This window comes from Bactrocera tryoni, chromosome 3 (genome assembly GCF_016617805.1).
Source record: "Bactrocera tryoni isolate S06 chromosome 3, CSIRO_BtryS06_freeze2, whole genome shotgun sequence".
Classification (NCBI taxonomy): domain Eukaryota; kingdom Metazoa; phylum Arthropoda; class Insecta; order Diptera; family Tephritidae; genus Bactrocera; species Bactrocera tryoni.
The window spans coordinates 73364588-73381382 of record NC_052501.1 but is presented as its reverse complement, the minus strand read 5'-3'; the positions used below and the strand labels follow the sequence as shown (position 1 = coordinate 73381382).

The 16795-nt window shown below is 37.9% G+C and overlaps 1 protein-coding gene across 1 annotated transcript in view; it reads left to right on the top strand.

The window, feature by feature from the left end:
- The window catches only part of LOC120770859 (putative fatty acyl-CoA reductase CG8303), a 53892-nt gene extending 37789 nt beyond the window's left edge, over positions 1-16103 (top strand). Inside the window, exons 3-7 of the mRNA XM_040098474.1 lie at positions 3699-4093; positions 11309-11813; positions 13473-13914; positions 13978-14235; positions 15287-16103. Of these exons, the coding sequence (XP_039954408.1) occupies positions 3827-4093; positions 11309-11813; positions 13473-13914; positions 13978-14235; positions 15287-15419 (1605 nt within the window). The 5' untranslated portion in view covers positions 3699-3826 and the 3' untranslated portion in view covers positions 15420-16103. The remainder of the gene's footprint in view (positions 1-3698; positions 4094-11308; positions 11814-13472; positions 13915-13977; positions 14236-15286) is intronic.
- The last annotated feature ends 692 nt before the right edge of the window (positions 16104-16795 follow it).

Here is a 16795-nt window from a genome sequence, read left to right as displayed (position 1 = left end):
AGACGTGTTAGCTCGCAGGTTCAGCAGACAGAAGGGCGCTCTGCATATTTGGTTGCTATGCATATTAGATCAAAGCGGCTAAAGCTGGTATGAGACACTCAAAATGTGTAAGGAAATGCATTGAAAATAGATAATAGATATATTTTTATTTTTTTATTTATATGAAGCTACCCACTGGAACATACGGTTTAAATCGAGTCTCGAATGATTTATTTCATAGAAATATTTGTAAATTTGCTATAGTTGTTTTTAATATTAATTAAAATTTTAATTCTACAGTGTAAAAAATTATTGATTTATAAAAAAAAATTAAGACTGCCACCTGTCTTAAATCTTGTTTATATAAAATTTGATAAGTAAAAAAACCTTGAAACTGATGCCGTTGAAGAGTTCTTCTAGAAAATTTGATTAGAAAGAAGAAAATCTCGAAACTGATGATCTGGTTTAAACTATATTAATTTTAACTTATTTAGAGGGATTCTCACTCGAGTCATTTCGGGTCTCCAATGATCAATTTCTACCTAAATATTTTTAGATTTACTTTAGTTGTTTAATTTTTTTATTAAATTTTAATGGAATTTAATTTTTTCTGTGTATTTTTGTAAAGATATATTTAAGGTTGCCACCTTTTTGAATTTTTTTATTTACAAAAATTAATAAGAACAAAAAATGTCCAAACCGATGCAGTTTAAGAGGGCTTTTAGTTTAAACTATATTATTTTTTATTTATTTGAATAGGTTGCCACTTAAATAAACTTATTTCAAGCGAAATATTTTTAAATTTGCTTTCGTTATTTAAAACTATAATTAAATTTTATTTTTGTTGTCAGTGAAAATATGATTTTTTTATGAAGATATATTCAAGGTTGCCACCTTTTTGAAATTTTAAGTGTAAAAAAATTAAGAAGAACGAAAAATTGCTTAACTAAAGCAGTTTAACAGGGCTTCTAGTTTAAACTGTATTATTTTTTACTTATTAGAAGAGATTGCCACCTAAATAAACTTATAGCCAAATACAAGTATACAGATGTAGGTATAAATTTAATTGAATTGAATAAAATTTATAAGAAAAGGGTTGCAATAAGGGTTTCAATCAAACTTATGTACATATGTACATATGTGAGGAATTTTTCCGGCGAAGATATTTTTGTAAGGTGTTACCACATAATTTTAAAACATAATTTGAATGAAATTAGTAGTTCACAGGAATTCTTACAATAAGGGCGTCAAAATGAAGGTTTTGAATTTTATTAAATATTTGTAAGGGTTGCCACCTACAAAAAAAATACTTTTACAATATGAAATGGAAATCAATTTTATCAATACATTTATGTGACAAAAATGTTATTTTTTGTCGGAGATAGATTTTTACAGTGTTGCCACCTTTTTCACAAATATGTATATAATTCAGTAAAATTTATAATAACTACAAAGGACTCCTTACAGTCAGTTGGAAAAAATGTTTAGCAAGCTTATAGTCAAAACTATTTTTTGGTGAAGGTTGCCAGCTGTTTAAAAAATGTAAGCCAATAAATTTGAAACAACAGACGTTATAGATGTCAAACTAACATTTGTAAAAGTTGCCATCAGTTCAAAAATATTAATATAATAACTTATGAAACCAAAATGGTTTCAGAAATTTTGTTATATAAGCTAATATTTGAGAAGGGTTGCCATATATTTCAAAGAAATAATTCAATTAAATTTTAAAGAAAAAAATAGTATTATATTATAGTATATTAAAGATTAAATGTTAGTTTCTGAAATATTTTTATTTAAGCTAATATTTGACAGGAGTTGCCACATATATTTCAGAGAAATAATTTAATTTAATTTAAAACAAAAAAATTATTATGTGGTATAGTATAGATATTAAGCTAAAGTGGTTTTGTGGTATTGTTACTTAACTATTATTTGAGAAGGCTTGCCACATATTCCAAAGAAATAATTAAATTAAATTTTAAAGAAGAAATATGGTATTATATTAGAGTATATTAAAGATTAAGCGTTGATTTCAGAAATTTTTTATATAAGCTAATATTTGAGAGGGGTTGCCACATATTTCAAAGAAATAATTTAATTTGTTTTAAAATAGTAGGTATTCTGTGGTATAATATGGATATGAAGCTGTTATTATTTGAGAAGGGTTGCCACCTGTGTATCATATAAATATTTTTTAAAATTAAATTTTTCAAATGGTAAAGATTTTTGCAAGAATATTTATCCAATGAATCCAATTGACTTTGCTATAAATATACCTAACACTTCTCTCTCTCTCTCCCACTCTCGCTTCTGCGGGTTGACTATGCAGATAAATAGTCAGGAGTAATGAAAAACATAAAAATATAATAGAAATTGTATGCCTAAAAAATATATTTGAATATTGATCAATATTGCGCCTATTTATTTTATAAGACACTTAGCTACAAGGTTTCAATTTTTCACATAAAGAAACCTTTCAAAAAACATTCTTTCTCCAATATTTAAATTAATACAAAATTTAGTTAGTTCTATGGACATTCTACCACCAATTATATCTTTTGCTTAGTATTTGAAAATATTTTATTATCTTTCAAGTGTCTTTTCTCACTTGACCTACAACAACTTATTCTAAAGAAACAAAGTAACACAAATTCAAGTCAAAGTCAAAATTAATTCTTAATAAAAACCTTGACAGTGTACAGCTTCATAGATACATATATATTGTATAAGAAAAACTCGTTTTTCGCTGACTCGACATTTAACGGTAGCAACGATATAACCTCAACGCGCCAGACTCGCTCTTAGAAAAGATAATAATACTTTTTTCTCACTTCTTTAAGAACAAAAATAAAGAAATCTGAAAATCGGTATAATTAATGAACTTGACAAACAACAACAATACGATTAACACTTCAACCGCCTCTAAGGAAGCAGCGTAAAAAACCGTTTGTATGTCTGTACGCTCGCGCTACTACGCACGCACCAAGGCCAGGGTTGGGTGCAAGCGCATGCGCACAAGGCCATACCAACGACAAGTTGCCGCCGTCACAAGCCAAAGACCTAGACGTGTTGCCTAAGCTGTGACGGTGGCTGTGAATGTGTCGGCGGTGACTTGTAAAGCACGCGCTTTCGTCGACATCCACAACGGTCAAGTGCATTAGCTGGCGATTTTCAATTTTTATAGACTGAACAAAATACGTTAAGTTTGCCACGAAGTTTGTAACACCCAGTAGGAAACGTCAGAGGCTCCATAAACTATATCGTCACCTAAAATGCAAAACAGCGTATCATCAAAAAAAAAATCGAAAATCCCTTTCAGATATAATAACCGATATATAAGTATATGATAACGAATATATAACCATTTTATAACCAAAACTCAAATTCTGTTTCACTTTGAGTGGTTACGATTAGAAACCTTTACCTTTTACCTTCGCCTGTAAACTGATGAATAGTTGCTCATTAGTCGGAACCGCTGATATCGGATCACTATAGAATATAGCTTGTATGTAAAGATTTTTCATTTGACGAGATAACTTCAAGAAATCTCTCACGCATTGGTACCTAAGATCTCCGAAGATAGTATAGCTGTCATGCAAACTTATCCATCAAAATCGAAAATCGAAATCGGATTTTCTATAATACTAAAATATTGTTTACAATTTTTATACTCGATCTTCAATTACTTACTTGCCTACAACTCTATATCTTTTCAGCCTACACGTGATATCAGCTATCGACCGTTACACCAATATCGCCTTGACTTTGGTTCGCCTTTACTCTGCTTAGTACCGCCACTTTGTAAGCATTCACATTGGCGCCGCCAACAAATCTCAATTATACGATGGCTGTCATCAGTGATCATGGCAGCAGTACCGAGGAGTTGGCGCTCAAAGAACAAAATGAGAAGAATCTAAAGAATATCGGCACAGTGCCAGAGTTCTTTGCGCATAAGAACATTTTCCTCACTGGCGGTACGGGATTTCTGGGCACAGTGCTGATTGAAGAACTGCTAGATACACACCCCGACATTGGTACCATCTATGTACTGGTTAGAGGAAAACGCAACTTCGATCCCAATGAGCGCATAAGTCGTTTGCTGCAGAAGCCGGTGAGTGAAAAGACTAGTGATATTTCAAAATAAATAAAAGATTAAACTAATAGAAAGTAAGAGAGGCAGGTAATAGAAAGCAATAGAGGGCCACTGTTAAGATCTGTATTCACTACATCTTACTTTGAGCAGCCTTCAGCTGATTCCTTAAATTTAGAATCACCTTTAGAAATCAAGCTTTTTGTCATTTATTCCTTCAACGAGAGAAATCAGAGAAACGCAACGTAACAATCAACCACAACACGTGCGGGATGGGATAGATACTGAGAATTGAAGAGAGAAGCGAGACGCATGCGGCGACTAATAGAAGGTTTCAAGACCGGAGTAAACTCTTGTAGAACCCCCACAGGTTTTCAACTGACTGATGACCAGAGCATACTAAAAGCATGGAGGGAAGGCATCTCCAGCCTGCTGAAAGGCAGTGAATGTATAACACCAGGGGATGGTGCACCCGATTCTCCAAGCTATGGCGATAGAGCAGACGCTCTTTTGCCCGACTACGAAGAAGTTCAAATAGTAATTACACGTTTGAAGAACATCAAAGCGGTGGGAGTCTATGTATTGCCGGGTGAGCTATTCAAATACGGCGACGAAGAACTGATAAGGATCCTACATCAGCTTTTTTGTAGCATATGGTCGGATCCACAAAAAAGGAGACCTCACAATCTGCGCCAACTACCGTGGGATAAGCCTCTTTAACATCGCGGATAAGGTTCTATCGAGCGTATTGTGTGAAAGATTGAAGCTCACCGTTAACAAACTGATTGGACATTAACAGTGTGGCTTTAGGCCTGGAAAGTCAACAACTGACTAGATATTCACCATGCACCAAATCTTGGGAAAAACCCGTGAAAGGAGCATCGACACACACCACCTCTTCGTCGATTTCAAAGCTGCTTTGACAGCATGAAAAGGAGCTGACTTTATGCTGCTATTTATGAATTTGGTATCCACGCACATCTAATACGACTGTGTAAACTGACCTTCAGCAATACCACAAGCTCCGTCAGGATCGAAAAGGACCTCTCCGAGCCGTTCGATACCAAACAAGGTTGCAGACTAAGCGACTCCCTATCGTGCGACTTCTTCAATCTACTACTGGAGAAAATTATTCGAGCTGCAGACCTTAGTCGAGCAGGTACAATCTTCTATAAGAGTGCAAATCTGCAGGCGTACGCCAATGATACCATTGGCCCCAACATCCGCGCCGTTAGTTCTGCTTTCTTTAGACTGGATAAGGAAGCGAAGCAAATGGGTCTAGTAGTTAACGAGGACAAGACGAAATACCTCTTGTCATCAAACAAACAATCGTCGGACTCGCGGTTTTTCTCCCACGTCATTGTTGACAACAAAGTGATAGTGTTTAACATGGGATCCTGCTGGCGACAGCTTAACTCCACGGTGCTCAAAAGCACAACGGATCATTACAATGCGTCGATCAGCGCCCTGAAAATTGGGTAACAATTTTCAGTACCAATCGGCAGTGTGGCATGGACACACTAACCACCTTGGTAGAGCTCGAGGCCCATCTAAAACCTCTGCCGTACTTTGGGTCCGGCACCCGGTTGCAATGCAACTCCACATTCGACTGACAAAGTCAGTTTTTCCCGCGATTTGGGTTTTAACCACAGCCACCACGAATCTCCACAAAGAGCCAAACCCAATGAGCAGACTGGAGCGAACTCCATGGGCTACTGCTCCCCGTGGTACCAGGTTAAAGTCTTTGGTATTGACCTTGTAGCCGAAGCTACGACTAGTTGAGCTTCCATACAGCCCTGGACTGGTGGCCAGGATCTTAGTCGCCTCTTACGACAGGCATGCCTTACCGCGGGTATATTCGGTTTCCCCTCGAACCCGGAGAGGTCCCCCCGTACCCGCAGGGGGACGCCATTGTTGACAGTCATAACTTCGAAGTCGTAGATAATTTCGTCTATCTTGGAACCATCATTAACGTCAACAACAATATCAGCCTCGAAATCAAACGCAGAATAACTCTTGCCAACAGGTTCTACGTCGGACTGAGTAGGTAATTATGAAGTAAAGTCCTCTCTCGACGAACAAAGATCAAACTCTACAAGTCAATCATCTCCCCCGTCCTGTTATATGGTTGGTGCAGAGTCACGAATGAAAACAACATCTGATGAGTCGCGTTACGAGTTTTAGAGGGAAAGGTTCTCTTGAAGATTTATGGTCCTTTGCGCATTGGCACCGATATATAAAGTCTCAGATGATTCCTTAACTTTTGAATCACCTTGTGAAACCAAGTTTTCCTATTAAAAGCATCTACATATGTCCTAAAGCAAGGTTTCCAAAAGTATTTTTTTTCTTTGATAGGAAGTAATATTACCAAAAAATAATTGCAGTTGCAAATCTAATAAAATATATCACAAATATAATAAAAATAAATGAGCCCAAATTAACCAATAGAAACGAACTAAATATAAGCCTGTTAACAACTTACATAATTCCCTATAAATATACTATATAATTCATATATTCACTCAAGCATCATAAGCTTCACTTAATTACAATACAATCTCCAAAAGGTATAAAGAAAACCACAACGCATCAGCACCCAGCCATAACCGCCTACCAAACCGCATACGAAGGCGGGCAGCGAGTGACATTCAGCGAACTGCGACATCTGTCAAAATGGACGGATGCGCTGACAGTTATGAAAAAATATAATTGAGGAAGTGAAAAGAAAATGTTGAAAGATGAAATTTTCAAGAAATAATAAATTCAATATGAAAAGCGACTGGAGCAGATGTCACGATACATCCGCTTGACAAGCAAAAGCGACACGGAAAAGTGATTTAAAAAATTGTCTTTTTTTCTTTTCAATTGTCTTTTTTTCAATTTCTTTTTTTATTTTTTTCTTCTTAATATCTGCTTTTTTCTTCTTTGACGCCCGTCCACACGTACCAAGTCACTGACCGTTGTCCGCTAGTGTGTTTGCATGTGACGCATGCGCAACGCATCACACGCTATGTAAATACAAAACAGCCGCAGACAATGAAAAGCAGTTGGGAAAAAAAGTTAAATACATTAGCAGCGAAATAATTGCGCACTTAATGACACTTGAAGTGCGATTTAAGTCGTGCGTTAATGCGACTACATATCTCTTGTGTTATAGCCGCATAGCAGCTGTGCTACCGTTATTGTTTTTATATCATTTTGCACTTCTACGCAGGCATTTGCACTTATAGTTGTATTAAATTTAAATTTAAATGCATAATAAAGTCAAAATATGCAGTTTACAAGTCATTAAAATCACTCATAAATAAAAACCGTCGCCACCTGTTGGTTGCGCTGTGTAAAAAATGTGAAATATTAAAAAAAAATATGAGAAAATGTGCGTAAAGAAATAAAAGTAGCTGAAGTCACTGCTGAAAAAACTGCTATTTGTAAGTTAATTAAAAAAAACATTAACTGAATTGAGACTAATATGTTTTTTGTTGACTTTTATTAACATCACAATTAATATTTTGCGAACGGTTAGAATCAAACGCAAAACCTAAACAAAAACTAAACCCATTTAACGGTGGTTCGCTTTATAACGAATGATCCAAGTTGAAGTAGAAGCCGCTTACCACGCGACATCGCTTCGCTCTCTGGGTTCTTAAAAAGTTCCAAGTAGATCCGATGTTTTCGAGCCAAATTCTGTTCGGCTATGAGGTCCATTTCTGGCTCAACGTGTATGCAAATAAGCAAAATTTCCGCATTTGGGACGAAGACCAACCTGTAGAGATTCTATGTAAAGCTACAAATTCATCCTCAAAAAACAACGGTTTGGTGTGGTTTTTGGGCCAGTGGAATCATCGGCCCATATTTCTTCAAAAATGATGCCGATGAGAACGTAACCGTCAATGGCGACCATTATCACGCCATGATAACCGACTATTTGATAACTGAAATTGAAGCTCGTGATCTCGGCGACATTTGGTTTCAACAAGATTTCGTCACGTCCCACACAACGCATCAATCAATGGTTTTATTGAGAGAACACTTCGGTGAGCAGATAATTTCACGCTTTGAGCCGGTCGATTGGCCACCAAGATCGTGTGATATCACACTTTTCCCTGTGGGGATATGAAAAGACAAAAGTCTATGCGCATAATCCCGCTTCGTTTGAGACCATGAAGCAAAACATCACGCGTATCATTCGCCGCTTAACAATCGAAATGCTCGAACGAGTCAACAAAAATTGGACTAAACAGATGGACCGTTTGAGACTTAGCCGCCGCCAACATTCGAAAGAGAAAATCATCAAAAAATAAATGAAGAATGTTCTTTCGAATGATAATAAACATTCCCCGTTATATTTGAAGTTTATGTGGATTCTCTGTAAAAAGTAAGGAACCTCGAAATGTATCTTCTTCTTCTTCTTAATTGCCGTAGACACCGCTTACGCGATTATAGCCGAGTTAACAACAGCGCGCCAGTAGTTTCTTCTTTTCGCTACGTTGCGCCAATTGGATATTCCAAGCGTAGCCAGGTCCTTCTCCACTTGGTCCTTTCAACGGAGTGGAGGTCTTCCTCTTCCTCTGCTTCCGCCGGCGGGTACAGCGTCGAATACTTTCAGAGCTGGAGTGTTTTCGTCCATTCGGACAACATGACCTAGCCAGCGTAGCCGCTGTCTTTTAATTCGCTGAACTATGTCAATGTCGTCGTATATCTCGTACAGCTCATCGTTCCATCGAATGCGATATTCGGCGTGGCCAACGCGCAAAGGACCATAAATCTTTCGCAGAACTTTTCTCTCGAAAACTCGCAACGTCGACTCATCCGTTGTTGACATCGTCCAGAAGCCTCTGCACCATTTAGCAGGACGGGAATTATGAGTGACTTATGGAGTTTGGTTTTTGTTTGTCGAGAGAGGACTTTACTTCTCAATTGCCTACTCAGTCCGAAGTAGCACCTGTTGGCAAGAGTTATCCTGCGTTGGATTTCTAGGCTGACATTGTTAGTGGTGTTTACGCTGGTTCCAAGATAGTCGAAATTATCTTCAGCTTCAAAGTTATGACTGTCAACAGTGACGTGAGTGCCAAGTCGCGAGAGCGACGAGTGTTTGTTTGATGACAGGAGATATTTAGTCTTGCCCTCATTCACTGCCAGACCCATTTGATACCCTCGAAATGTATCACCCTTTAGAAAGTATGCCTTTTATAAGATAGCTGATGTGTTGTCAATATAACGGCCACGTCAAAAGCTAAATTTTTCCTTCGAGATCATGTATCCAAGACTTGACCAAACGAGTTCATGACTACCCAAAAATTTTCACTACTAGATCTCAATTCGATATCTTTTTAATAGTTAGAACTATTGCATTCTCAAACTATGTCAAATATCTTGAAGTTATGCTAGATAAAAACCTGATCTACAGAGAACATATTGAGAGCAAGACTTCCAAAGCCCTTCGAATCTGGAACTCTTTCAGATGAGCCAGTACTATAAAGTGGAGTTTACGGCCTCTTATAGTCTATTGGCTCTACGCATGTGTCATTCGTCCTATATTAACATGTGGTGCGATGGATTAATTATCGGAAAAGTGCCACATTAATTCCCTGGAAGCAACGGGTCTGCTGGCTGGGGATTACGGGCGCTATGGAAATTACAACAACAAATCTCTGGTCTTTATCCACGATATTCAGCCAATACATAATCAAATTAAGTATGACGCAATGCTTACGGCCATCCGGCTCAGGATTTTAGGCCATTGGAGTCAGATTCGGAGACAGTATGGATATGGTATCATAGTCGACCTTGTTATTGAACTCGGGCTAAATTGGCAATGTGAACGAGAAAAGGAGATCCATATGGAATTAACCACGTCGTTTTCATTCCCCAGTAGAGAAGAATTGGTCAATGATTGTGTGATTAACAGACACAACAGTAAAATCTACACATTCACCGATGGATCAAGGGTTGAAACCGGAACAGCAATGCGCTTCTTCTGTAGTAAAACGAGTAAGCTCCTTCAAAAGCTTTTTGAAGCAATGGACCCTAGTAAAACACCTCATGTCTTGGAACACTAGCAACCAGGGCATACCACAAAGTTACTTTACTTTCAAGAGTTTTTTGAAGCAAGGACCCTAGAAGAGCAGCTCAGGTCTTGGAACATTTTCAATAGAGGACTTACCACAAAGTTACTTTGAGATAGTGTCGATGGTGGGCAGACCAAAAAGCTTCCACTTTTAGGCAAAAGGGAACCTAGTAATATTGTAGGATCATCATGGACATCTACCCTGAAGATGCATGGAAAATAATGAGACGCTGAAACATTATCTATGGGAATATCCTGTCTTCAGCCGAATGAGTCGGGATATATTCAACCGCTCCCAATGCTCCAATTTAAAGGATATTGGGCAGCAGGTGTTAGAACAAAATTTGCTCTATATTAGCAAATACTCTCAGTTGCTGGATAAGTCTTAATTTGCTAACCATCTGGGAGCACAATGAGTTAGTGATGATCTTAGTGCGGCCGCCTGCAGTCTGGCGCTCTTGTGCCTGCCGTTTCAACAAAGATGCCTCATCTGATAAACTAAACAGCTTTATAGTTGTCCAGCTAAAGGTATGCTTCCCGTACGAAAATAATTGTGAGAGACTCTCAAAGGTGTGGTGTTTTTCCCCATCAACATCTTTTGTAAGTTAAGATAGTAAAAAACTGAAATTCGCCCTCTTAATGACTCGCCTTCTGATTTTGCTTAAAAAGTGGCAGTATATACATTTTTTCTGCTACGCATGCGCGGTCTACTACTTAGAAATGTCTGTATTGGAACTGGAACAGATCAGTATTTTGACGCATTCGAACGCTGGAGATTGAGCTACAGATGAATTACCAAGATCACATTTGAAAGATCCAAATATATTTATAAAGTCAATTGATCGAAAAGGACAGCTACGGATCACAACTAATGCTGAGGAGTAATAGAAGAGCTTAAAAAGGAAGTCCATACGTTTGTAATCTCAGTATATTTTAGATTTTAGAGTTCTTAGACCAACCTTTCTATAATATTAGCAATACCAGTGTCTTGAGCTGAGGAGACTTTTAGTTAAAGAAACTAAAACAGCTGCTTTCAAAACTGGAGTTCAACATTAAACAACAGCTTCAATCTTCTAGCTGATCCATTTTTAATGGTCTAATAGCAGAACTTTTAAATATTTACTAATAATTTAATTATTGCTAATTTTCTTCATTTCTCCCAAACACAGATCTTCCAGAAGTTCAATGAGAAGTCACTCGCTAAAGTCGTGCCCATTGTTGGTGAGCTTAGTGAAGTGAATTTCGGCTTCAACGAGGCAGTATTAAACGAGCTCATCGATAAAGTGAATGTGATCTATCACAGTGCCGCAACGATCAAGTTCAGTTCACCACTACGTACGGCCATTAAGACGAATTTAACCGGCACAATGCGCACCATTGAACTGGCAAAGAAATTGAAAAATCTCTCCGCCTACATTTATCTGTCCACCGCGTTTTGCAATAGCAACAACCGTGGCCTAATTGTCGAAGAAGTCTACAAATCACAATTCGATCCGTATGATATGATGAAAATGGCTGAGGATGATGCTAAATGGGAAGACTTCACAGATGAGAAATGTAAGGAGATCATACGAGATCACCCCAATACGTACACATTCACAAAGAATCTATCGGAGAATTTACTAATGGCAGAGATGTCGGGATTGCCGGCGGCAATTGTGCGGCCATCGATTGGTGAGTGTGAAAACATGTATAATTTTTATTAATTTTGTTTAATTAGCAACGAGCCAAATGATCTTTGTAAAGAGCCTTCAAATTAATGGATTTTGTACTTTTTTATACTACTTTATTTTGCCAATGTATTCTTTTGCCATTTTTTTATATAATTCTTGCAAATCGCTAAAGTCTGGTTCATCGACCACAAGATTCGGGTCTTCTACATACCAAAAAGTACCCTTTTTTTATTTATAGCAAGAGAGTACATATCCCTCTAGGAAAAAAGCAAACATTGATCTGTATAAGGCCGGATCTATTCCGGTTAAGTTTCTTTACAGTCTTGAGAGCATCGTGGGTGGAGAATGCTAAATACATAGTTAATAGTCATTCACTGGATACTGTCCATTTCGGTGGCGTAAACTTATTCGTCTTGAAAACGATCTTCGGAAATCTGTATTTATGCTTTTATACAATATCCACATACGAATTCATATAGTTTGCTTTCCTCCTGAAATCTAGTACACTGCACTATATATGTACTTATATTAGAGATCTATGCCGCTGCCGAAGACATCCGTTATATCTATTTAATGGAGAATGTTTATTATTATTCGAAAGAACCATCTTCGGCATTTATTTTTTTTTTTGAGGATTTTCTCTTTCAAATGTCGGCCTCGGCTACTTCTCAGTTGGTCCATCCGTTGAGTCCAATTTTCGACGTCTCGTTCGAGCATTTCGACTGGTAACTGGCGAACGACAAGCGTGATGTTTTGTTCCAAGACCTAATCGAAGCGGCATTGTGCACATAGAATTTAGACTTTACATATCCCCACAGGAAAAAGTCCAACGATGCGATATCATTGGCTTTGCAGCCAATCGACCAATATCTGCTCACCAAAATGTTTTCTCAATAAATCTAGTGATTGATGCGATTTGAGGGAAGTGGTGGCCAATCGACCAGCCCAAAACATGATATTATCTGTCGTCGAAGTGTTCTCGCAATAAATCCAGTGATTGATGCGATGTGAGAAAGTGGCAACGTCTTGTTGAAACGAAATGTCGCCGAGATCACGAGCTTCAATTTCAGGCATTAAAAGTCGGTTATAATGGCGCGATTACGTTCTCACCGGCATCATTTTTGAAGAAATATGGACCGGCCATTCGATCGGTTCACAAATCTCACCCAACCGTATTTTTCTGGATGAAATGGCATCTCTTGAATTTCTTCAGGTTGCTCTTCGTCCCAAATGCGGCAATTCTGCTTGTTTACATAACCATTGTACCAGAAATGAGTTCCATCGCTGAACAAAATTTGGCTCGAAAACGTCGGATCTTCTTGGAACTTTTCAAGAACCCATAGTGTGAAGCGAAGTCACTTATGAAGGTCGAGTGGTTTCAGTTCTTGCGCAAGGCATTAGCCATACGTCAGTCCGATTAGCTGCAAACATCGCCGAATCGACCCTCCACGGTCTTCGTGCACACTCTCAGCTACGGTTGCTATATTTTCTTCACTGTGTGCTGGACGTGACCTATTCGGTCAAATATTATCCAATAAAGAATGCTGGGTCTCAAGATAGGTGGTGGTGTTGCGGATATTAATTACATATACTGTTATCCTTTGAGCTTAACCTTTAGTTAAATCATACTTTCACACCTTTATTTTACTCATACATACAGTTTACGGCACCTGGGAACACCCAATGAAAGGCTGGGTCGGCAATGCAAATTCTGGTCATCTCGGCTATTTGGCCGGCTTCGTAAAGGGCATCTTTCGCACCATGTGCGGTCGTGCCGCCTCTGTCATCGATATTATACCATGCGATTTTGTGATTAATTCGTCGCTAGTTATGGGCTGGTATGTGGGTACGCATCCATTGGAAAAACCCGAAGTGATACACTGTACATCGGGCGAAGTGAACCCGCTAACATTGATCGAATTATGTAATATAATGAATGAGAGCGTCAAACGGCATCCGCCCAATAATTTCGTTTGGAAGCCAAGTACAAAATTGCGTAATGGTTGGCGTTATAAACTCTTCTTTTACCTCTTTCACATATTACCCGCGCTCGCTTATACCATACCAGAGAAATTGTTCGGTATTGGCATGCCACAGCACACGTGAGTATTCAATGCCTATAATTTTATCTGAAATGTAAAATTTAAAACCATTTTTTTCGACAGCGCCTATGAGTATATGCGCGTCTTTCACAAGGGCACCAAAGCGTTCGACTACTTCCTCGACAAAGATTTTCGCTATTCATTAAAAAATGCTCTACGCATAATGACGGTGATGCATGAGAGTGACAAGAAACGTTATAACTTCGATTCTAGCACGTGCGACTGGTCCGAGTTCATAGATCGCTGTTTGATCGGTGTGCGACGTTTCTACTTTAAGGAGGCTGCAGAGACCACCAAATGGCATCGCATGTATTGGAGAGTGTGAGTATACAATTTTCGCTTAGTAGAGTGTATAAAATGATGGCGCAGTTTATGATGCTTGCTTAGTGATTCACACTTACTAGTTGGACGGCTACAGCTGTTTCGCTGACGGCAGGTTAGGTTAGGTTAAAAGGTCGATCCAAGAAGTATCTCATTTGGATAACATACAACGCCGGTCCGTTGTGGTACCTATAAACTTCTATAAACTAGATCAGACGACCGTTACAGATCAACAAAGCGCTTTTAGCCAATCACAAATTTGTTCAGACTGCTAATATTAGTTTCGACTATGTTTAAGGTGACCGAGATGTTTCAGCCTCAGTCTTGCAAAGACTTGACAAAGCAGGACCTCCATACAACTTTAACAACTACCTTCCGATAAGATTTAAACCCTTGCCGCCATGCCTATTGAACTTTGTCCACTAAAAACTTCTATAATTGTGGTTAGATCAACTTTTCTCAAGGAAATAAGTTCAGTCGATCCCTTGCGTTCTACTCTCGGCCTGAAGAACCTCGCGGTCGCACAGAAACTGGTTGTCAATCAACGCCTGCTAAGCGCATGCGAGGTCCATTGATCCAGAGCTAGAGCGCAAGTCGTCAATGAAGATCTATTCGGTCTCATTTTGACGTGAGCGGGGCAAGAGTGCCCGTGATTTGCAATTGTCAGGGATTCCGCTGTGATCAGACAGCCAAACGAGCCTGATGTTCAAGTTAATTGAAGCTATTTCTAGTGACCACTCTTTGAGTACAAGCTTACTTACCGAGCTCGGCACCGCTGACGTCACCGAGTGTTGCCGCTGACATCACAATAGCGGAAAAGTGAAATATTATGAAGTTTTAGCAGAAAGCTTTACAATTTTCTCTTACAAAATCAGAGCTTATGCCTTTTTCATGACAATCCATTTTTTTCTTTTTTCTTCCTAACATTAATTTATCTCAACTAGAAACAACAGTGCACATTCTTATCCCTCTACAAATGTATAATTTCTATTGTTCTGCCATAACATACCAATTTAATTATATTTTCTCTTCTCCTCACACAAATTTATAGTTTCAATATCATACACTATCTTGGCTTCTTCGTGCTCTTCCTCGTTATCTTCGGCATTTGCGCACTGCTCTTCGGCCTAACTATTGGACTTACATTAGCGCTGGCTATTTGGGGTTTTCTGGTGTGGTTGTGAGCGAACGAGGATAAATTACTAGAGCAAAAACAACAAACTCTTATTCTACAACTATCAAATTCACTTCGTTGCATGTAAAAGCGAGGAATGGCAGAATTTTCCAAAGCCTGCTACTTTTTATGACATTATATACCACGACGATAGAGTCATGTTCTACATGCCTATATATTTGTGGGCGTCTATATTAGTATAATTTTTAATTTTAATTGTTTTAACTAAATGTAACAAAATAGTTATGAGTACAAGTCATTGTTAGAAGCCAAGGGAAACAAGCAATTTACATAGCAATACAAATACATATAGACAAGATATTAAACTATAAAAATATATATACATATAAATTTGTTATACTTATAAAAATACGTATTTTACTTACTTTTGTTTCTAAAGTACAAAAGTTCATAGTGAAGCAAACGAATTACTCTTAAGAACACAATAAAAGCTATTTTCTTAAAAATACGTAAGCCAAATTAAATGTTTTCAGGAAAGTACAGATATAAATAATATTTTTTACAGTTGCAAATATTAAACGAAACAAAAAACGATAAACAGCCTACTAGACATAAAATATGATTTCTTAGCAACAACAAAATAGTTCCATAAAAACGAACCGATTAAGTTTTAGTTTTTAGCATAACTACATATATAAATATATATAAATTTGTATGCTGTGCAATTTACCGATAATAAATATAATTATATACCATAATATGAAGAAACTGAGATGAATTTTTTTTGTAATATTTGAGGTTATGCGCACTCGCGCTTGGCTCCCAAGCCACTGTTGACAGTCATAACTTCGAAGTGTTAGATAATTTTGTCTATCTTACAACCAGTATTAACACCACCAACAATGTCAGTCTCTAAATACAACGCAGAATAACTCTTGCCGACAGGTGCCTCTTCAGACTGAGGCCGACAGATGCCCTCCGGGGGAGGCAAAAGAAGCGAAAGACCTCCACTCCATTGGATAAGGACGTGGCTCACGTGAAAAAGAGTTTAAAGATACCTCGACAAATAAAATAGTCTTTCATATAAAGACTTGATTTTATTCGGTCAGTTTGTATGGTAGCTATATGATATAGTGGTCGGAAATCGGCGTTTCTGACAAATAAGCAGCCTTTGGGAAGAAAGAACGTGCGCAAATTTTCAGATTGATATCTTGAAAAGTGGAGTACTCGTTCGCGGATATACAGACAGACGGACAGAATAAATGAAGTCAGCTCGTCATACTGATCATTTAACTAGGCCTCTGTTTCGGTGATCACCTCTTCATTTGATGAAAACTACTTCCCAGCGAGTATTCTTTTGAGATCTAAGAACAGGAACAGGATTCATACATTTTTGCCATCGCTTTCACGGACTTATGACACGGT